The sequence below is a fragment of the Melopsittacus undulatus genome, chromosome 1, assembly GCF_012275295.1.
Source record: "Melopsittacus undulatus isolate bMelUnd1 chromosome 1, bMelUnd1.mat.Z, whole genome shotgun sequence".
In the NCBI taxonomy this organism is placed as follows: domain Eukaryota; kingdom Metazoa; phylum Chordata; class Aves; order Psittaciformes; family Psittaculidae; genus Melopsittacus; species Melopsittacus undulatus.
Window position 1 is genome coordinate 112,034,515 of NC_047527.1, and position 22,871 is coordinate 112,057,385.

Genomic DNA, 22,871 nt, shown 5'->3' on the forward strand with positions numbered 1-22,871 from the left:
CTCACTGTGTCCCTGCTTTATGCCTGTCCCCTGGTGCTGGGAAAATGGGGATAGAGGGACTGTTCAGAAGACACACACCCCCCAGCAGGGATTTCATGCCACATAGCCTCCATGGAGGGCAGAGCTGGCCCAGGGGGACCCCAGCAGCTCCTCAACCCCTCAAGAGGCTTCATGAGAGGCAGACTGGGTGGCAAAGCCACAAGGGAAGCTGAGAGAGGCAGGAATGACAGAGGGGTTAGGAAGGGTGGTAGAAAGAGGGTCTGGAAGGAGAGGGTTCAGGAAGGTGCCCCAGAGATGCAGAAATGCAAAGGGAACAAGGGTGGTGGGTCCGGGTGACCTGCCCCCTGGGGTGTCTCCACGGATCATCCTCACAGCCCACACCAGCACAGCCAGCAGCCCCTAGGATCACAGGGGACGGTGGTGTCCCACTGAGGGACAGCTGGGACTCTGAGGGACACGCGTGGGGCTTGGCTGCATATTCGCACTAAACAAAAAGAGTGGTTGCGGAAGAGCCAGGAGGGGATGGGGTAGGGTGCTCGCGGGACACCGCGGAGCGAGCAAGCCGGGACGCGGGCATGGTGCCTGTGTGCCGTTCAGCCTGCGGAACCGGGACGGTGGGGGCGGCCTGGCCGGGCCGGGCCGGGCCGGGCTGCGCGGGCCCTGCGGGGCGCAGGTGGGTGCCTCCGCCCGGATCGGCTCTACCTGCCGTGGCTGGGGACGCTACATCTCCAGACCCGTTTCCCCCTCCGAGTGCCCCAGAGCCAGCCCCGCCTCGGCTGGGTGTCAGGGCTGGGGATCGCCGTGTTTGTTTGTTGGTTCTTCCGCGCTGCCGATGTCTTGGGGGGCTGAGGAGGAGGAGGAGGAGAAGGAGGAGGGCGTGGAGGGGGAGGGGACTGGGGCTTGGGAGACGGCGGCTCCTCGGCCTCTCTTATTGCCGCTGAGTTGCGCTCCTCTTCCTCAGGCTGCGAGCAGGAGCTGCCTGGGCGCTTCCCCGTTCCCCGTCCGGCCGGGAGTCCCTGCGGCGGCAGCGCGCTCGCTCGCCTCTCGCCGGGGCAGGTGAGTGCCGGGTGCCGGGCACCGCCGGGCAGTGCCCGTTACCGCCGCCCCGGGGCTGCCGTCCCCGAAGGAGAGCGGGGCAGGCGGGGGGCGACGCAGTTTACCAAACTTCAGCGGCCGGCTGGTCCACGCTCACGGCCGCTTCCCTTCCTTATCTCCTCTCGCAGAGCACCCCCGCCCCGTCTCCCGGAGCCCGCCCCGGCAGAGCGCTCCCGAGGTGCCAGCAGCCGCGAGGATTTTTGTCTGTCTTGTTTGTGTGTTTGTTGGTTTTCGTTGGGTGTTTTTTGTTTTCCCCCTCGTTTTCATTTGGCTTTCTAGTCTCGCTGGGAATGGCAGGGGCAGCGGCGCCTGGAGAAGAAACAAGTGTGGGGAAAGGGAAAGGGAACCGGAGCTAAATGACAGGATGCGGGCGACTTGAGGCGCAGAAAGAAACCAGCCTGCCCTGCCCCCGAGACTGCCCTTGCGGGCCGTGCCTTCTGCTCCTGACTCCGGCCGGAGGATTTAAGACCTAGGAAGAGTTGTGCCTGGAAGGCTTTCTTCTTTCTTTTTTTTTTTCCATTTTTTATTTTTCTGCCTCCTTCCCCTGCTGTCGGAAGGGAAAATGGATTGGGGACTTCTCCTGCACTGTGCAGCCCTCACCTTCACCCTCGCCAGGGCTCTGCGAAGCGGTGAGTGTCACGGGGACGTCTGGTCTCAGCTTGGGCAGGCAGCTGCAAGGCTGGTCTCGGGGCTACCTTTGGGGTCGGGCAGCGGGTACGGAGGGGGCTGGCACGGCACAGGCACTGGCCCGGGCCCGGAGGGGGGAACTTTCCTCCGGGGGTGGCAACAGCACGTCTCTCGCCCCAGGATCGCCCGCCTGGTAGCGCCTTCCGACTTTATTTTCTGTTCTTTTCGGTAGTGGCATAAAGCAGGCTGCTCTCTCTCACTACATCAGGACAGCCAATTATCTTAATAATGTTTCCTCCCATTGCAATTAAATAAGTGTCGCCTTCGGTATTTGAAAGCTAAGGAACACTTTAAAGGGAAGGCTACCCCCACCGCCCTTTCTTTTTTTTAAAGCTTAAAATTTCAGATTCCTGTGCCTTTTATAAGCTGTGCGTGTACCTGCGGGTACTCTTTAAATGGAGAGCTCTCTACGCTACCCCTTCCCTAAGTCTGCAGTTTACATGTAACTTGTACAGTGCCAAGAGAGAAGCTGAGCTTCCCTGTGAAGGCTCAAGACTCCCTTCCAAGAGAAGTAATCCCTTGGCAAATTACTGATGTAGCTAGTTTACTATCAGGCAGTCCTTGAAAACACAACTAATTAAAAGCAGCACGCTCCTCCTTCCCTGAACAATGCCAGGGCACCGTGCATATTTCACTGCATGATGCATTTTTAAAGATGGTCTAATTGTGGGACTGCTTGACGTTTAGCTCTCACACATGAAACAGATCATGTGAGTTTTCCTTCCCCGACAAATCCTGAGCAATTATTATTAAGTAATTATCAAATATTTACTTTTGCCTGACTGGGTTTTCAATCAAAGTAATTAAAAGAAGAGAGCACCCTCCACTTACTCTGGTATATTGTTTTAATAAGGGACCGCAAGTGGAGTGTCGTGGAAGAGAGAGTATTAAAATTGCATGTTTTATGATGGAAGTTAATCTCTTTACCAATATGTTTTGAGGAGGCAGCTTAATTTAATCAGGACGAGCTGCCTCCTCCAGTGCTGTGGCGCAGGAGTGAAAGCACTGGAGGTGTGTGCCAAGCCTGCCTTGGGGATGCTCCGAGACGTGCGCTTTGCTCATCCCCAAGCCCCACATGTGGCTCCCACATAAACCAGGACTGCCCCTAGTCCTGCATCCGCTGCTCTTGTTGATCATTTCTCCCCAGTAAAAGAAAGGGTGTAGGGTGGGTTGCTGGGCAGAAGCCTTCTTTCACAGTTAGCAGTTAATGTGTGGCCCTGCTGGAGTCACCAAGGCCATTAACCTCCTCTGAAACCTACCAGACCTACTAATGCCACCCTCACCTGCATGCAGTACTAGTGTCCGCTAAATTAATTCATTAACCCTATTTAGAACTAATGGTCCAAAGTCATTAGAAACTGCTCTTCTTAATCAAGTGAGAGAGAGATTGCACAGAGCCAGGGAGTCTAGCAGACCGTATTATCTTATTACACTGTCACTTTCCCAGAAGTCACAGATTAAGGAGTGCTGGTGGTAGTGAGTCCACCTCAGCGTCCTCTGAAGTGACTCTGTCAAGTGACTGGAAGCAGCACTGCTTTATTTCAGGCATTTAACAGATGCCAGACTCTGCCATGTTGTTTGCAGGGCTGGAGTGGGCTTAATGATATGGGATCACTTTCCGAGTGTGCTTACACAGGGAGGAAAAGGCAAGATTCCCTGAGAGCCCCAGACAACGGATTAGCAAGATCACCACTGACAGCTTTTGGGCTTTGAGTCGCAACACCTTTTGTTCTGGTCAGAGAAAAACAGCCCTTTTTGCAAACACAAGGCAGAAATAAGTAATAAGATAGCCTTTCCCAGCAACATGTTTAGCAATATCTGGGTTTTGACCATACAGCAGAGTATGTATCATCCTCTTCCCTCCTAATTTATGGAAAATAATTTCTATAAAGAGTGTAGCTTTATGCATTTTTGATGTGCATTTCCTCATTCATTTCCATTTGACCTGCTTTTCCTACAATAAAATCCTGTACACTTATAAATTCATGCTGAGAGCAAAGCATGCCGTTTTGCTTTCACAGGGAATGTTATTAGATACAGCACTGCAGCCTATGTATACTACTGTTGGGATGTAGTGATATACAGCCTTTCTTTTTAGTGTGGACATTTCTTCCTGTCTGCAGTTTACTGTTATATTTTATTGCTCAAAATTAAACGATCAATGTCTGGAGAAAGTTTTTTTCTCCCTGAAGGTCTATAGAAATAAATCCATAGTAGTAAAAAGTGGTAACACAAACCTGCACTGGACAGTGAAGTGAGTGACTGTGTAGGCTGGGTTTCTTGTCACTTTTTCTTTTCCTGTAAACCTTAAAATGCAACTCTGACAATGCTGGCCAAAGGAGCAAGATGCAGCATACCACATTTTACAGTCACACTTGGTGATTCTGGAAACTTTTACAACTATTTAGCTATTAAAAATAGATCTTTGTTGTTGTTGGGGGGAGGGAGGGAAAAGGATGTTGTTCTGCTCCATTACTTTGATGCAGTCTTCAAGCATGAACAAACTTCCTTGAAGAAAAACATAGTGAATGATTTCTGCTTCACTAAAACCACTTTGTTCTCTGCTACCCTGGGTTTGAAGAGCACAGATAGTTTCAGCCTACTTAGATTTATGGACTGATAAAACAAAGGGAGGGTCTGCCACAAATGAGATTGGATCCACCAAGGCAATCCCAGTGGTCAGTGAGTGACACAGACCAGGCTTATCTCATAGCTGGGCAGGGGGTCAAATAGCATCCTGTTAGCTCTCCTCCCAGCTTTCCTTAAAACTTCATACTTCAGAAGATTATACTTCTTAGAGACAATTGTGTCCCAGATACCCTTCTCAGGCAACATTAGCGCTGTTGTGAGGATGCAAGGTTTTAACGCTGTAAGGGACACTGTTAGCTCAGGGCAGGAGACTTTTTGAAAGAATGCTGTTTAGAAATGAGGTATCTTCTGCTACTTGCTGTCTGTCCAGCTGCTGGACACGATGGGCACCGAGAGGCAGGCCTCACCCTGGCGGTAATATGTAGTAAGGACGCCTTTGTGTTAAAAGCAGATGGATGAAGCAAAAGTTTGCTTGAAGAAGGCTGCAGCATCCCCCAGCACTGCCACAGCGGTTGGCTGGTTCACTGCTGCAGGCTGAAACCAGGTGCCTGCCGGAGGGAACTGAGAAAAGCCAATCTGTTTGCTTCCACTTGCAGATAAGTGCGGAGACACGATCAAAATTGTCAACCCCGGGTACCTCACGTCTCCCGGCTACCCCCAGTCCTACCACCCCAGCCAAAAATGCGAGTGGCTGATCCAGGCCCCGGAACCCTACCAGAGGATCATGATCAACTTCAACCCCCACTTCGACCTGGAGGACCGCGACTGCAAGTAAGTGCTGGCGCCGCGCTGAGGAGCGCCACGGCGCCACCTGCCGGCCCGACATTGCCGCCGCCGCTCGGGGCTCCGCGCCGCGCCCGGGGCCGCGCTGCTGGCAGCTGTTGGTGTGGGAAGACGCAGGAGGCGCTCAGCGGAATATCCTGCGGGTCTGGGAGGGGGGTTGGTTTGGTTTGGGGGGTGTGTGTTGAAAGGATCTTTGCAGCTTTTTGAGCTTTATAAAGTATATTTGAATCCTGTCTGCCTGATGGGCATGCGGGTGGGTGATGGCGATGACACACGTTATGGGGGTGCGATTCATTCTGTGTTTGCTGGCCTGCTTGCTCTTTTGAGTAAGTCTCCAGAATTTTTTAAAAATAGTTCCCTTTCTTTTGAATCTCCACCGCTACAAATACCCTATAGCAGAAACAGGCAATTATAAATTGCCAAATCCTCTTAATGCAGAGTCAGTTTGGCTTTACTCTCACTCATTACAGCGCAGTAGACTGCAGGACTAACTGTCATATTTCCCCCTTTCTCCCTTTGCTGCTGATTTATAGCCAGTAGCTCTTTTCCCCTCTCCTCCTACTCTACAGTAATGCCCTGAGAGGATGAAGGGGATCACTGAGGCTCCCTTTGCTCCCCTCTGCTTCTATTCCCTTTTACCAGGAGTAAGAGGGGACTCCGAGTCTCCCAGAAGCTGTTCTCCACTTTCCCCCAATTCTGTAAACCACATAGCATAGCTTGCACAAGGCAACACATGGTCAGGTCATTGCCCTCTTCAACATGCCCTCTAAATTTAGCCACTGGCTTCATGAAGAAAATATTTTAGTGATTCATTATTAAAAAAATTCTTGAGTATCATGGATTTCTCATCCCCTTCTGACAACTGCAAGAGAGAGTTATTGTTCACTAATGCTACCAGTCAGGGTTTTCTCTGCATGTCAGAAAGATTAAACTCAATAGCCACTGGTGTTTGGCATTTCATGGGAGTATTTGGGATTTTACAGGATTTGGTCGTGTAAAATGACGCTCAGCATCATCAGGAGTGGTTGTAACAAACCATGAGGTTAGAGTGTTGGCCTTAGAGAAAGAGGGCAACTGTACTCTAGCACTTCATTTTTACTAGGCACATCTCTGTTCCTGTTATCTAATAAATCATTTACTTAGACCACAGTTATTGATTTCCCTTAAAAATGAAATTCTTTAATGATGCAGTATGGTGCTTAGTTGTTTGGTTTGTTTTTATAATCTCTTCTATATCAGCATTTCAGTATCACAGTTGAGTGATAATGCAGGAAAACCCTATGCTCATAAAACTAAACTGACTCTTCATTAAAATGAGGTTTTACTGTGGTGTTGGAGCCACAGCTCATATTCACACCATATGTTCACACGCTGACTTCCCGTTCTTTAATTTTTAATTTGTCATGCTTAGGCAGTGATTCACTTCCTTGTGTCTTCTTGATACAGGTTTTGCTTTCATTCTGTGGGACAGTCCTAATGCTTTAAAATGTTTGTCTGTCTCTCCTTGTCTCTTAGATAGAGATTGGGAAATTGAATCAAGCATATTTCAGTGTCAAGTCCTTTTTGTTCCTGGATAGAATACGTGTTTTTCCAATGCTGTAAAACCAACATGGTCTTTGACAGCAGTGAAATGGTGTAGAGCATACAATTATTTCAGGAACAAGTAATCTTTGTGGCATAGTGTTGTGCTAAACAGTGCTAGACTGAGCTGAACTGAGTCCAGGGAAGGGATTCACTCCCTCCCTCCATTGCTCCCTTCTCAATATTCATTGTCCACTGTTCCCCCCTGCATTATTTCTTCCTCTGAAAGGGGACCCAGTGCAGTAATGAGATGGTAGTGGGTAGAAGGGAGTCTCTAAACAGGGTTGTTTGCACTGTCTTTGCAGTGCACAGTGGTGATGATTTCACTGTTATTTGGTCTATACTGAAATACTGATCTTCTAGATTATGCTAAATTACTCAATTGCTACTTCACTTATATTGAATATTGCTCTTTTGAACATGGGAGGGATTGTATTTGTGCCAAAAATCTTAGGATCAGAGTAATAGAAGATTATTTCAGCAACAGGAATTTGTCAGCCATCTCTGTGGTTTGAAATTTCAGCGTCTACTTACAAAATTCACATTCCTCGTACCAAATATTGGATACAACAGGAGATTAATGAAATAAAGCATATCACAAGATTTTTTGGTTTTGCAGCTAAGTAGTCAGATTTCCTAACATACTTAGTTAATAGCAACTCAGTCTGAAATCTAGAAGTGTGCAATTTAGGTTACACTCTGGTTTATTGAAAGGTTTAGCACTGGAAATTAATAAGCACTTAAATATGAAATGCAGATAGAAAAAGAGAGATAGGGGAATTCATGTCTGGGAACAAAAAATGCCCCATACAATTAGAGTAGACTGGAGGAGAAGATTAGCTTTCTGGCATAACTCCCAAAATCTTCTTTATAATGCTGTTCATTGCATCTTGGACCTTAGTTAGCGTTGAAAACAACATTAATAACAAGGATCCCCTGAGCCCAGGGAGGGAAAGTATGTGACTTTGGAAAGGTTACCTTCTTGTTCTGTAGTGCCAACAAGAAAATCAAGTAGCCTTATCTAACTTTAAAAAATGTTATTCTGTGTAGAGGGGTAGGAGTATTGAAATGTAAAACTGGTGAAAGGTTGATTCTCTGAGGAGAATCAAAAGCAGCAAATTTAAGCATTAGCTGTACTGAAGCTGTTCCCAGTTAGTCTCTTTGTATGTTAGGGTTTGGAATTAATTTTAAAAATATGCCCTTGATTCCTACTTATTATGCTATGCTTTAATGAATAAGTATTTCTCAAATGACTGCTAATATAATTCATATATGTATGATTTTCTGACAATCAGAACCATTTGAGTTGTTTTAAATTTCAAGCAAACATGGTAAAAATTCTTGCTTCTCTGGAGCTATTCCAAAGGTCTCAACTTACACAGTTTTGAAGAATAAAGATACGCAAATAATTAAAAATATGTTCACACAAGCTAGGTTCAGCTCATAAAAAACAATCTAGCCAGAAATACTGAACCAGCATAATGGAAATGCTGGGTCTCGACGGGAAGTAAATAGTCATATCAACCACAGATTGTTATCAAGGACATACATAATGAAAAAATACATAGTTTCTTTTTAACTTTTAACTTTAATGAGTGCTCTGTCTCCTCTTCAGAAAGCCAAGAAAGAGAAATAATGTTTGTACTTTAAGGGAAAAATAATTCCTGTTTGCCGTTTTGTCTTTTCTCAAGCAAGCCCCAGTAATAGTCATGCATTTTTTTGAGTCAGGAACATGGTTCAAATGAATAGAAGAGGCAAAACATATGGCTACATATTAGTTAAAATGCTCCAGTGTTTGCTGCATGTGGTAAATGCTTTTCAGCACTTAGTGCAAGCTGTACGAGTCTTGTGTTGCTGAAGTATCCTAATGTGTAAATGTAGCCATCTTGAATCTAGTAAAACTTTATACTGAGATAATAAACACGAATGTCACTGATACAGTACTTTGAATTTATGGAACTTTTCCGGTTTCCCAGCAATGCACACTATCAGCATGATAATTTATAATGGTTTGTGACAAATGTTGCTGAGCAAAGAGGTGTGTAGTTACATTCAGATCAGATGTCATTATCTAGGGAGCAATAAAAATTTCACAGACACTAGGTTAAAAACATTAAGAAAATGAATGTGAAGCTTCACAAGGAAAGGGCTTAAGAAAGGTGGAGGACTGAGTAGAGAAAGACCAATACTGATTTCCTTACTGACAAATTATTGACTTTGTTGCCAGACTTGACTATATTGTTTTACAGGGTTTTCACAGATACACCACACAGCACAATTGGTTTATTGTCCAACATTTATGGTTGTAGAGAGTAAATATCATCCTTGCTTAACAATTGTAGAGTATATACAAGAATGTTGTCAAATCACCTGGAATGGAAAAATCACCCATTTTGGAAACATTCTACTTGTAGAAGGAGAAATATCATAGATAATTATTCTTTATATTGCATTTACTAGGGATTAGTTACAAGATGATATTAGAGCTGTATAGAAATTGCAGTATGTTGTAGAATATGGATTGAAAATACCTATGATTTTTTATACAGAAGAAAACAAATCTTTAGATCCCAGAGTAAGGAAGAAGTCATACCTGTCCAGACCTACAGAATGAAACTGTAACCCCATGGAATATAGACCCTAATGATGTTAGAAAGTCATCCATCCATTTTATTTCTAAATAATATCAGTGGGTTTATGCTATAAATCTGTAGGTATAACAAACTGAGGCTGGTAAAATAAACAGAAGCAAGGCAAGCCATGGCACAGCCTTTCTTTAGTTTCTGCAAAGTTAAGATTTCATTTGCTTTTGTCTGAATCCTGAGTCCTACTCTTCCATGAGGTGAGGGCTGCTTTGTGTAGGCCTTATGCCTTGATTTTCTCTTGTTCAGGGGCAGTTTGAGCCCTTTGGTTTGAGCCAATGGAGGTAAGGGTGCACGTGTTCTTTCTTCCTGCCTAGAGAACTGCCTGTAAAGGACATTACTGGGCTGTATGTCAAGCCCTGCCTGTCAGAAGGGTCCTGTCAAAGGCTGCACACGTGGTAAATGCTTTCTGACTGCCCAGAGGTGCAGCTAGAGTCTGGCTTCAGGCTTACCAGTCCTGAACTGCTCCCACAAACTGCACCAAGGGCATCTCAGATGTAATGGAGGGTCCAGCCCCAATATTGTTGGAAGTAATGGGGATTTTGCCCTGTGCTTCCACAGAGTTGTCTCCTGTTACACTTTAAGGCTGTGAGGAAGGGTGCAGCACGGGCCCAGTAGGGCTGGTTTAAGACTGTATCAGTCATTTTGATGGTAAATGTCAGTGAGAGCTTCCCAGTTCCCTGTCCCTCCACCACTGTTGAGCTCAATAGGTAGTGAGATGTGGGCAGCTGACAACATGGGGTAAGCAGCAGAGCTACCAAAGGAGCAGATTCAAAGGAGCAGGCCTGTGAGACCATATTTGCCTGTAGCTGAACAGAGAAGTCTGAAGAAGCCAAGGCCTCTCAGCTTTCAAATATGGTATTAATGGCCAAGCCCTGCTCCTCTAAGCATCAGCATTGGGCTTTTAATGGGTTGGCTGGGGATGAGGTACCCAGGAGAGGCGGGCATGCCTACTGTTCACTGCTGAGGGCAGCTGTTTGCTCTCATTTAATTAATTCAATTGCCCAGCCCACACACCTTAGCCACCCCACTGTGTACTTCACTGCAGGAGCCTGGCAAAGGCATGAAGCCAGGCTTGACACAGCTATGAGTGGTATATGGGGTCCAGCACCAACCTGCTGGAAAGGCTGTACCTACGCTGAAGGAGAGACACCTCCACCCCACTGTCTCCCTCAAAACTCTGCCCCTCAGAAACTGTTTGGGGTTAATGACTATTTGGGAGTACTAAAGGGAAGAAAGGATCATCCTCCATTCTGTCCCCAAACCAAGAAACAAATGCTTTTAGCATAGCTTAGAGGATGAGTCATTGCAGTGGATTTGGGGACCATGTGATATCTCATGTTTCTGGGTGCACTTCAAGGGCATTTCTCTGATTTACATGAAGCACACAAAAGGCTTTCTCAGAGAGTATGCTGCTAGATTCCAGGCAGCCCTGATGGTGACCACTGCTATTTGATACCTTCTGGAAAGCTACAGTAAACCTTGTCAAGGAGGGGAATCAGCCCAGGACCTGGGTAGAGTCAGGGAAGCAGAAAACACTTGTTGCAGTAGACATGGAGCGTGTTACCTCTCCTACGCACACACACACACATATACACACACTCAAACAAAACAGAAAACCCGCAACTTTTTTCCTTAACTTAAACATTCTGGATCATAAAAGTATATATGTGTCCTTTGCCGCAGGATTCAGCATGTATCCACACACAAGTATCAAAACATAATGCTGTTATTTTATTGTGCTTTAGAGAGTAAAGAAGAGTAGAAATAAGTTGGAAATTATATTGTTTTTCTGCTTACACAGTGTAATAAACCAATTCTTTTGTTGTTCATCCAAGCACTTAACTTGCGAAAGTCTCTATTGTCAAACTGTTTTAACAATTCTTTCTTTTAGAGTAGCGGTTTGAGTTTGAGTTTTCTCAGGAAGAGGTGTTAGGGAAACCATTACCAAACTGCCTGATCACAGCTAGCAAGTCTGTACTGGCCAGCATTCATGGCCATTCATTGCCCTCTGTGTATAGTGCATTCCCTGGCAAAGCAGAGTCTTGACTTGGATCTCTGTACAGTAGCGCATTAAAATTACAATAACAATGAGTTGCAGGTGTTTCTGTTAATCCAGACAGTTAACTGTGAGCAGAATTCTGTCTTGATGTGTTACAACCAGATGCTCTTCAAACAGAAAAAAAATTGAGGGTCAATTATGGATTCTCATAAGCCTGTCCTTCAATCTTTCTGTGGACAGAGAGACACAAATTCAGAACAGAGGGCTGAGTCCTTTCTAAACTGAAACCCATGGTGGTTGGCATTAGCTCCATGAAAATCTCAGTATGTCTTCAGTCAACCCCACAGTGCTGTCCTTTCCACACACACCCCTCCTGTGCTAATGTAATTAAACAAAAAAAACTATGTGTTGCTGACAATTGTTTTTTAATTATATCTTATTGCAAGCTATAACACTGGATCATAATTTGATAATTAGAATATAGAGGGGTTTATACATGCTGATGTAAAACCAACACAATTATTTTCTTCTGTAGTGTTTCCAAAGAATGAAATTATGTCTAAACCCAAGATATACATGGTCTCACATGTATGTGTCTAGACTTACATATCACGCAGAACTATTTAGATACAGGCGTAAATGTTATATGCACATCTTTAAGACCATGCATATATAGACACATTTATGTAGATACTATAGATTTCTTAGTTTATTTAGAAGTTCCTAAAGTAAATCTACCCAATAAAGCACTAATACCCATCTTAAAGCTGATAATTAGGTATAAAGAGAAAAAAGAGACAGGATTAGTGTTCAGATCATGTTCCAAATGCCTCTTAATTGGGTGTTTGTAATCAATCCTGATTGCAAGAGGCAGTGGCTTGGCAGAATAAAGAATGAAAAAGGCTTAGCCCTACTATTTTCCTGTTAGTTGACTTGGCTATAGTATTTAGGTCAGGATTTAGCATCAAATAAGGTAATTTTGTCAGCCTTAGTGGTCCTCATAAAACATATAAAAATATTTTCTAATGATATTTTTTCAAGCTAAAAACTCTCTCAAGCTAGAGTGTTATGTTTATCCAGAATATTAGAAAATGTTTTCAAGTGAACCACAGAAAAGACTTTGTTCTCCTGGCCTCCATCCACCACTGACTTCTGAAATCAGGTCTGAGTTCACTGTGGGTCTTTCATTGCATTGACCTTGGCACTTTTCTCGCCAAGCCATAGTTTTCCATCACAAAACCACACAGCTTGGTATAATGATTATTTCTTTATCCCAAGTAACCAAACAATTTTTTAAACAGGGTGACAGATTTCCTTCTTGCACTGTGGGAAGCAAGCACCTGGCTATTTCCAAATAGAGTTTTAATGAACTTCCTGAAGGAGATTTGAGAGAAGTTTAATAAGTCACCTGCCAACTTCTTGGGAGCACAGGTCATTTGCTTTTCTGTAGGAATTCACAAAAATGTGAGAGTAACCCCCTACCCAAGGCATAAACTTCCATGGAGGAAATTGATTTTCATGGGCAGTATCAAAGGTTTTTAGAAACGTAACCTCAAAAAATAAATTTCTGGTTGTTTCTCACATGTAAGGTACTGTGAAACTCTGTGATACATAAAGCTGGTTCTGAACTGCCTGAGCTTTATAATAATTCATTGAAACAGGAAAGTATTGTGCATATTAAGACTCATCTTGCATGTTAATAGTATTAGAAATATTTTACGTAATGCTATAAAATGAAGAATTTAAATGGCACAAAAGGACCATTGAGAAAATATCTCCATATGTGGAAGAGACACCCATTTGACGTGATGATTTCTTCCAGAAGAAACTATGAACATCCCCAAAGCACAATAACCAGCTGTTGTACAGGAGAAACTGGGCAGTTATCTGCTGCCTTCCATGCTGATGTAGAGCTGCAGTAGCCACATGCCCCATGCTTCCCCTAAACAGAGACAGGCCGAGCCTCCCACTGAATGAGAGTCTGGTTTAATGCCTTTCTTACATTTCCAGCAGCTTGGGCTCTGTTGCATGTTTGCACTGTGGGCTGCTCCATGCCCCCGTGAAAGACACAGCCCATCAGACCTGTGGAGTGGGAAAGGGTTGGAGCACGCCACTGTGGGTGGGGATACTCACTGCCATTACATCTCAGCCCTGTGCTGGGGCCATGCCCTACTGCTTTTCATGTTGGAAAAGATGATACAGGTAGTCCTTTTTGTTTCTTTTTCTTCTTTTTCTTTTTTCTTTTTCTTTCTTTTTCTTTTTCCTTTTTCGTTTTTGCAACACTTTTGAAATTGGAAGTTGGTAACCTAAAGAAGGATAGAGAGGTCTGTTCATACCCATGTGATTATTCTGTCTCAGACTTTGAGAAATGCGCCCTCACAGCCAAAGTTTTGATCATTCATATATACAGTCCCACTGAAGTCAATTAAAACAACAGACTCACTTGTGCAGGGCTAATAGCTAGAACGTACATTTATGGCACTACACAAATTAATAAGTACATTTTATAACAATGTATTTTAGATGCTTGCTGAGTAATTTGCAATAGAGTAGAAAAATAAGCTGCATTCTTTTTTGTGCCCTCAATTCATAAATCACCATAAATAAGTTATCGTTCATTCTCCAAAATCTTAGCTCATAATAGTGAATCTTTGGGTTGAGTTGGTAAGTACATGGGTGAGAATCAAAGTTTGTCTTGCTGTAGGATCTTGTTCCAATCTGTCATTAAGCCAGACAACTTCTACTGACTTTCCCCAATGTATTCATCTGTAACAAGGGAAGCAGATCAGCAATTTAGAAATGCTTTAGCTTGATCACCATGCAGAAACGTAGGCTATGCTGCCTATTTCCATAGCTATCACTCCACTTTGCCAGATGCAAAATGAGAGGCTTACATCCCTTATGCTAAAAACCCTTCTTAGAGGAAATCCTAGGCTGTCGCTCCATTTGAATGGCTTTAGTTAAGTTTGGAAAAATATGCAAAGATAGCTCTTAAATAAAAGCTCTTTTTTTCCTCTATTTCACAGCCATCTCCATAATCTGTTTTGGAGATAGAGGCATAAGGTGTATTAACATGGCAGGCAAATGTTCTGATAGCTGAACATTTTTTGACATTCCCACAAAATCCTTGAGACTTTGTGTCACAATTCTATAAACTATATCTATTTGTATATTAATATCTGGGCTTAAATCCAGAACTTATTTACATGCATTTACAGCAGACAATTTAGGTTCATCTCCTTGTATTTTGGATGGCAAACAGTCAGACCAGATGTACATACTAATGCATTTCAAAAGTTTTCTGTTGTGTTTCAATAGCACATATGCTATATAATATAGTTATATAACATAGATACAGGATGACACTGAGCTGTGAAGCAGTGAAGACAGCTCCACTGGTGTCAGTAGTGTTGCACCTGCTCATAGCTCAAACATCCAATGCCATAAACATATCATATTATGTTCCTTACTGGTTTCCATTTTCATTTATCCTCGACTGCTATATGAGATGATGGCCTTCAAACAACATAATAGTCTTCTTTATCTCATTTCTCTGACACCGTTTTCAAGCTCCTTATTACTTTTGAACACTGCAGCTACTAGTGCCCATGTTGCTTCTCATTCTTCCCATCACAGCATGTCATTATTCAAAAAACCAGTGCTCTTCAGCCTTTCCCACATAAATAGGTCCCTCCCAAACTAAATTTAAAACTTACTTCCAAGAGGCAGTCTCACATTTCCTGGGCAATTTGGCTTCTTCTACTGGCTATTACAATTTTACTTTGCAGATTTTTACCCTTTTTAATTAAATGTACCTGTTGTACTCAAGACTTGAATCTTTGTTTTCTGAAGCCTACTGATACTGATTCATACATTGATTTTTGTACCAATTTAATGATTTAAGTTAAGGTTTTGTTTGTGTACAGTTAAAACAATTCAGCGTGCACTGGGGGATACATGTGTTCTAGTATAAATATGTCCTATGTCAGTACTTTTGCAGAAATAAACCTCATTAGTGCCAGCGGTTTGTAGCAGGGACTGTACTGCCTTTTCTGTAATGGTTTCTAAACTGGTATAGCTAAAGTGGCTGTTAAAGCAATGCATAGACCTACTTCTGCCTTACATGACTAGTCAGAAATGCTAGGAGAGGTTTTTGGATACCATGTTAGCTAAAGTTGTTAGCAGAAATTAATTAGATTGCTTTCCTGATTGCAAGCTGCAAATTGCAACATAAACACACATACATATATATATATATATATGCATACTGTGGGACTTACTGACACATCCATTTTCTCTCAGCTTTTACTCTTCAAACAAAAGCTTAGGCTAAGTGTCAAAGCTAAGCAGTTCCTCTGCCTGCTTTCCAGGAAGTTTTTTTTGAACTTGCCTTGCTAGGCAGCTGCATAAATTACTGTGGGGTGACCTTCAAGCTCCCTGCATACTCCACGGAACTTTTCTATATGCACACTGCCACTCCATGATATTCTGTATAATGCTTATTCCTTTTCTTAGTTATTCCTCCCCACACCTCCAACATTACAAAGTAAAAACCTTCTTATAGGTGTAACCAAAGCTCAGATGATCAAACTCTGAGTGCTCTGAAAATAAACGTCTGATCACTGGATAACTTTTGCATGTCCCCATATGCTCAGCATAGAAAAGAAAATATATCCTTCCTTGCCACATCCCAGCTTCTGTTCTTTCTCATCCAAAAGTTATCAGGTAATTTTGATTTAAATACCTGAAAAAAAAAGAAGCTGTTTTTCATGGGCCATATTCTTAATTTGTCCAGAGATCATTGCACTATAGTGAAGCACCAGGGATTTATATCAGATGAGTGAGGAGTTAATTCTACATTTCTGCAGTTCCCTAGAAATTCTCAGAAGAAAGGCCCATATTGTAGCTGAAATGGCAAAAATTCAGGGTGAAGTCAGTCAAAGTTTTGCCATTCAGCAAGAACAAACTTCAGTACTCATGCAGAATGGGTAGGGGCTTCTTAAAAGTGGGTAGAATAAAGATCAGTGTCCTTCTGTCATGTGTACAAACCTTTCCTTCCACTAACAGCTGAAAAGAAGTACACAGAATTGCTGTTTACAGTGCTAACTCTCTCATGCTTCTTGATCTTGAGCCAGGCCATCATCATCCTTGTGCCTCAGTTTCCTTAGAGGGGATAATATTTCTCTGGTTTGCAAATATCTGAGGATGCACTTACTAGTGTTTGTGAAGTCCTTAGAGACTATTGGGTGGAAATGTAGTGCAGTGTAATAGTTATTTCCTATTGTTTTCTGTTTATTCATCTTCTAGCTGTTAATTTTTTTTAACAATATACTGCTGTGTAAAAATGCATGTGGCAATCTTTTGACATTCAGAGAGAACTGTTATCCAAACAAAAATAAAAAATAGGACTCATGCTCACAAGAGACGCATTATCCGTGATGAGAAGAATCTATAACAGACAAGGCACTAACTCAAAACTGAGCACCAAATAGCATCCAAATGCAAGCAATTTCGAATGTGTGCATATTGCCAGTACAAAACCAGGCCATTCTGCAAGCGTAGCATCCCCTAAGGAGTAGTGAACCTAGCAGCAGCAATGCTAATGGCTGTCTTCTCATGTGCAGTGAGGGAAAACAGCACTTCAGAGACGCCTTCAGCAGCTGTTAAGTTATTCATTCTTAACTTACTTCTATAAAGCTGTTACTGGGTGGAAGCAGATGACACAAAGATCTTGGGCCTGCACTGTCTGCTGTGGGGGGAGCATTCCCCACCCTTACACACAGGGTGAAATTCTGGCTTCCTTCTAGTCAATGGTAAAATTTCTCCCCAGTCTCCCTTGGACTGAAATAAATTATTTTTAGGCTCCAGAAATCTCTTTTTTTTTTTGAAGAGCCAGTGTATCCCATAGAAATTTTCTCAGTTTGGACATTACTTTCCTTTTGGTGCACACAGTGCTTGTAGAGGAACAGAGGGCCATGAGTTTCCAAATGCCTTTGTACTGCTAGAATAATGATGAAATAAACAAATAAAAAAATTAGAAAATAATTTTTTTATTGTTAGAGTACACACAATGCAGGAAGTACTGTGCTAGGTCATCTACCTTGATTCTTAATGTCCTTTCAGAACATTGCAGGCTCTTTTGTGGATCACTTGTTCCACCTTATGGAATGGCTTTCCCTATCTTCACTCTATACATATGAAAACTCACATTCTCCTGAGTACAACACAGCAGTTTTCTTTCTGAATGTTGTCCACTCCAAGTTTTGGACTTCATAAGTCAAGCCTCAGAAAATTGAGAAACTTTATAAAAATCCATGTGTATCAAAATTACTGTTGATTTCACCCCCATTTTCTATATAGTATGTCTTCGGGAATTCCCTCTGTTATAATAATAGAAAACTCCTTCACCTCAAATGAGAAGTTTAGCAATACTATGGTGTCAGCAGCTGACACTTTAAAACATGCAATCAAACTTCATGATACTCATGATAAAAATCATGAGAGCTGGCAAAGCTGGATTCTTGCTAAAGTCCTAACTTCCCATTGCTGTTTCTGTTCTCAGTCACAGCAGACTTATAGAAGAAAAGTAGAATTGAAAATAAAATCAAAAGGAAACAGAGGTATTACTTTATATTGATTTCATTGCTTGGCTATATTTCTTTGCACCTTACTGCATGATCAAAACTTTCAGAAAGCAAAACTCATCCCAGAAAAAAAATCCTTCTGAGTTTTACCATCCTTTTCTCTGAGTACACATAAAATAGCACTAGGAGTCCTATTGCTATGGAAGCTACATGTCTTCTTGGCTTTAAAACAAACACCAATGAGATGAAAATTGATTGAAACCCATTGAACACAAGGACATGTGGACTTTTGGCTCAGGAAGATCCTGATCTGCAAACTGTTGTCATGTTTGGGACAAAGATCATGTTGGCTGCAGTCAGGATCCTTACAATGTCCCACTGCTGTACACTGGCAGGCATGTTGGAGATAAATGAGGTGGACTGACACAGGAAAAATCTTTCTTATGCCATGTTATTTTGTGTGTTGTGCAGGCTTATGTTTTTAGATAAGTATCATAAGATAGTATGTTTAGATACTACATAGAATTACTGTGCAAAGCAGCTAACATTGGCACTAAGCATTCCATGCTCCACCTAACTACACCATTTTTATGTCTACATGTTTCTAGTGAAGTCAATAAAGTTGTGATTGACTGTTTTGCATTTCCTTTACTATTTGAATCCTTCCCTGCTGCAGTTACAGTAACTGCAGTGGGTCTACTTTAATGTGCACAAGCTGAGAAGTGGCCATGTAGCTCTAAACTCAGGGGCTGTTCTGAGGACAAAACTAATTTTGAAAACATTTTTATAAACTCATGGAAAACTTAATGTCTTTATTCTGTTATTACTTTAAAATAATAATCCCAAAGTGACCTGGGAGCTATTACTCAGTGAGCACTGGCCCCTTGGAAGGATTCAACTTGTCAAGTTTAGCTATTTTTTGAACGCACAGAGGAAGTCATTAAGACACATTGGGCTGCTGATTGCTATTAAACTCTGCAGAGAGTTCTGTGTAAAAATCAATGCCATAACAGGGCTACAAGAATCTGAGAGGCAGGAAAAGAATTTCTTTACCCTCTCATAACTCAAAAATGGATTAATAGATTTTTGTGAAGCTGAAAAAAAATCATCTATGAGCTAGGGGCCAAATGCAAACCTCTGTGACAAAATAATACAGCTCAGAAAGGTCCTAGTGCTTGAAAATGGGATTATAATGGAACTCTCACTGCTGTAACCTCAGTTGTATGTTTCTGTGCTGCAGAAATCTCACACATCTGCACATATACGCATGCATGTGCTTATTTATTGTGTCCAAGGAACATCTTTTTTTACTCTATTGCCACTAAGGAACCTGGAGAGAAAATGCTTCTTTAGTAAAGTACAATGTTATATAGCTTCTACCAGAAAAGTACTACAAAAATTTTCCAGATGGGTTCAGTCTTGGCACCAGAGAAAGTGTTTCTTAGGTGGCTGGTGGGTTTTGCTTGTGTGGGAACTGCACTCAAAACTGCAGGACAGTTTGCACTAGTTGAAGGCCTTTGTGGAAAATTAATTTTTTCCATAGGAAAAAGTAGTTTAAATCATATTAGGAAGTTTTATTGTAAACATGTATGTAAACCAGGAAAAATCCATTGTCTTAGCTCTGATGCCAATTGCTTGAATTCAAACCCGTCCAGTTCTTTTCTTCTGAAAGCAAAGGGGCAGCATTCAATTCAAGTTTTGGCATGAATTTCATTTAATTTTTGCTGATAAAATGTTGAAACGTCTTTTTAATTTGGTTGTTTTTCTTTGACTCCTATATGAAAATGGAAGTTTTACTGAGCTGTATTAAATTTGCTTCATTCTACCATGGGATCATTTGGATTGGAAGGGACCTCAGGAAATCACCTCATCCAACTTACTGCTCAGAGGAATTGTGTTTTATATAATACAAAAGCTAAAATGAAGCAATTCATGGAAAAACAAATGTTTCCATAAAACCAAAGAAGAAATAGTTAAGGTGCTTCAGAACTTTTATTTCACAACCTATCCCACCCTTTCTGCTCAAGTAATATTCATTTCTCACCAGCTCTCCTTATTCATTTAGAGATTTTAGATTCTGTGCTTCTATTGAAAAGAAGGTTCCCTTCTGTGTTTCCATTGTAAGATGGATGGAAATATGTATGGTTGACCCACTGTAGAAGGAGGGCTGAAGGACAGGGCCCCAAGCATGTCCCTGCATGGTGGTTGCAAGGCCCCACTGGGTCATGGTCTCCCATCTCAGCAGAACACAGAAAAGACCTTTTAAAGAAAGAGCATGAAGTTGAGCTGTCTCAGTATCAGGGCACAGAGCAGGCAGAACTTAAGACCAAAATAGGCAGGTTTGGTCCAGGTGGAGGCAAATTTTGCCCAAAGCTCACCGATGCTGAGGATGTCTTGACAGTTTCCACCATGTAGAGGAAGCACCACTGTGTAACCCCCCAGGTCCATGGAGAGAGCATGTGATCATGGCTACAGCCAGTATGGCAAACCTTCCCAGAGTATATGGGCCCAAGACTGAGATCTGGAGGAAAGGATCAAAAATAGGCTTTCTGTTAAAGGACCATATAAGTTGCAAGCTTTTAACAAATGAGTTGTTAAAGCCTGTTTTAGTGCGTATGGTCTGGATAAAAGATGTAGTGAGGGGACAGATTGCAGACCATTTCCTCAGCACAGTGTTGGGGAAGGAGGCTGCTATACTCTCATTATAGGGAGGAAGATCCACTTTTCTTGCATGGATAATTTGGAGGCTATGAATCAGCCTGTTGTTTTTATTTCAGTGGAGTACAGACAAGAGTTGTGTAAAATGAGGCTGCTGCCTGTCTGTCAGGCAGCTGTAGTTTTTTGCCCTGCAGCCTCTTTTAATGTGCATTCTTGGTGAATTCTGAAGAGAAGCAGTCACAACTGTGTGCTCAGATGTTAGAGCAGATCTTATACCCTAGTCATTGAGCCAGGAACTTTACTCATACGTCTTCCTGCATTTGATACAACCATTGAGCATCTTGATCCAGTAACCAGAAAACTGAATTGGTGTCTAAATAAAACTGTAAAAATATGCTCTTGAATTGTCTGGTTTTGAACAGAGATTAGTATTTCCTGCAGTGTATCTACTTTTCCCAGGTGTTAAATAGACTGTTTGCCTAGTCTGCTGGTTTCTAGGGTTTTTTAAAGAAGGGGTTAGAGGTTATTCCAGCCTAACTCTCTACAGGGTTTTAAGGCATGAGAGACAGTTATCTGCAGAAAAATGCCCATCACTTTCAAATAATTAGGAATTATCTGTCAAAAAAGTTTCTGAGCCAACTAAAGTAAGAAAAACACTTTCCATCTTTGCTTTTTTTTTGTCTCCCTCTTTCCCCCTCCTCTTCACTTCCCTCCCACCTTTCCCCCAGCATTTTCTGAGCAGCTTTTGCCAAAGGAAACACTGATGAAAGTAACTTTCAGTGACTGAGCAGTTCCCTCTGTCACCTCCTCCCTGTCCACCCCCTCTATTGCAACAGACATCTGCCTTCGTACACACCATGTCAGAGTCCAGAGGAGATATTTTATATTCATCATTTCTCCAAAATAAATAAAAGCAGCACAGAATATGCGAACTGGCTGTAGACATCCCATTGCTAATAATGGAGCTATGTTGGTAATTGCCAATAATGATTCAATTTTTCAGCAGGGGAACACTGTAATGTGGATTGGGCTTGAATAAAGTGACACAGATGGTAACATTACTGCATATTTCTTTGTAGCAGAAGCTGAAATTTTACTGTGGGGGAAAAAAAAAGAATCAAACATTCCTACATTTCCTTCCAGTTACTTCTTTAGCATTAGCAGCACTGACATGCTTGATCTGTGAACTGTGTCCGTGCCACCCAAGGAACTTAAAGAGGAGTCTGTGAAGTGAGGAGAAGCAATTGTTTCCACTTAGCAAAGGAAGCACTTAGATGCTGTTTGACAGAATTACATTTGCCTCCCTTGGCAGGGATGACCCATTTTGATCACACGCAATGACCAAACAACAAACAGCCAATTTGCAGTAAATCAGACTTTAAACATCTCTGTAGCTGCTCTCTGAAAGACTGGTTCTTGAGTCCTCTATCATGAACCAGAGCTCCCACATCTGTACCTCAGTCATCTGGGAGTGCTTCACTGCCTTTTTGCAGGCTACAGACAGCAGGAGCACATGGTTTGTGGGCTAGCTCCTGGGCTTCAGCTTCCTTCAATGCACACAAAGCACATGCTTCTCCAGGAGCGCCCAGCATCCTCCGTGCTTAAGTGCACAATCACTTCAGCATCCTGGTGAGCCAAAACCAGTGGAAGCACACACTGCTACTTTGGCCCAACTACAACATTTTCTTTGAAAGGTGTTTGTAAAGCTGTGGCAGCATGTCAAAGATAAGAGAGGCAGGAATTGGTTGTATTTGCCAAGCGCCTGCTTTGTTGGCTCTGTCCACAAGAGCAGCTACTCTCACTTTTGAACTCTGAATTTGCTGCATGTTCATCTACAGAAATTGCTAGCTCACCCAGACCTAGAGTGTCAAGGCCAGAGTTTTCCTTCCTGCAAGATTAGGTCACAGCATTAGATCAAAGTCCTACTGTGCCATTTTACACCACGTGCATGCTGCAACCAGCCAATTTCAAGTCTCAGGCACAGGTGTCTAGTAACTGTATGACGCACACATGAAAGTTAGAGCCAGAACCCAAACTTACAAGCTAAATTACATCTTTTCCCACAAGATTACACCTTTCTCATCCACCCTAATAACTACATTCTGAATTAAATTTCAGAAGATCACTGCTAATGTCTAAAATTTTCTAAAAACCTGAAACTAACTTTTCCTTTGCAATTTCCTCTCTTCATCTGGCAATTCAAAACTGAGCTTGATAATGCTCTTTTAGACAGTTGAGGAAGAGTGATCC

At 42.4% G+C, this 22,871-nt stretch overlaps 1 protein-coding gene across 4 annotated transcripts in view; it reads left to right on the plus strand.

The window, feature by feature from the left end:
* Nucleotides 1-941: 941 nt before the first annotated feature.
* The window catches only part of NRP1 (neuropilin 1), a 115,439-nt gene continuing 93,509 nt past the window's right edge, over nucleotides 942-22,871 (plus strand). For all 4 annotated transcript variants that reach the window (XM_034068387.1, XM_034068394.1, XM_034068399.1 and 1 more), the window contains exons 1-3: nucleotides 942-1,056; nucleotides 1,224-1,724; nucleotides 4,968-5,142. In XM_034068387.1, coding sequence (XP_033924278.1) covers nucleotides 1,658-1,724; nucleotides 4,968-5,142 — 242 coding nt within the window. In that variant the 5' untranslated portion in view covers nucleotides 942-1,056; nucleotides 1,224-1,657. The remainder of the gene's footprint in view (nucleotides 1,057-1,223; nucleotides 1,725-4,967; nucleotides 5,143-22,871) is intronic.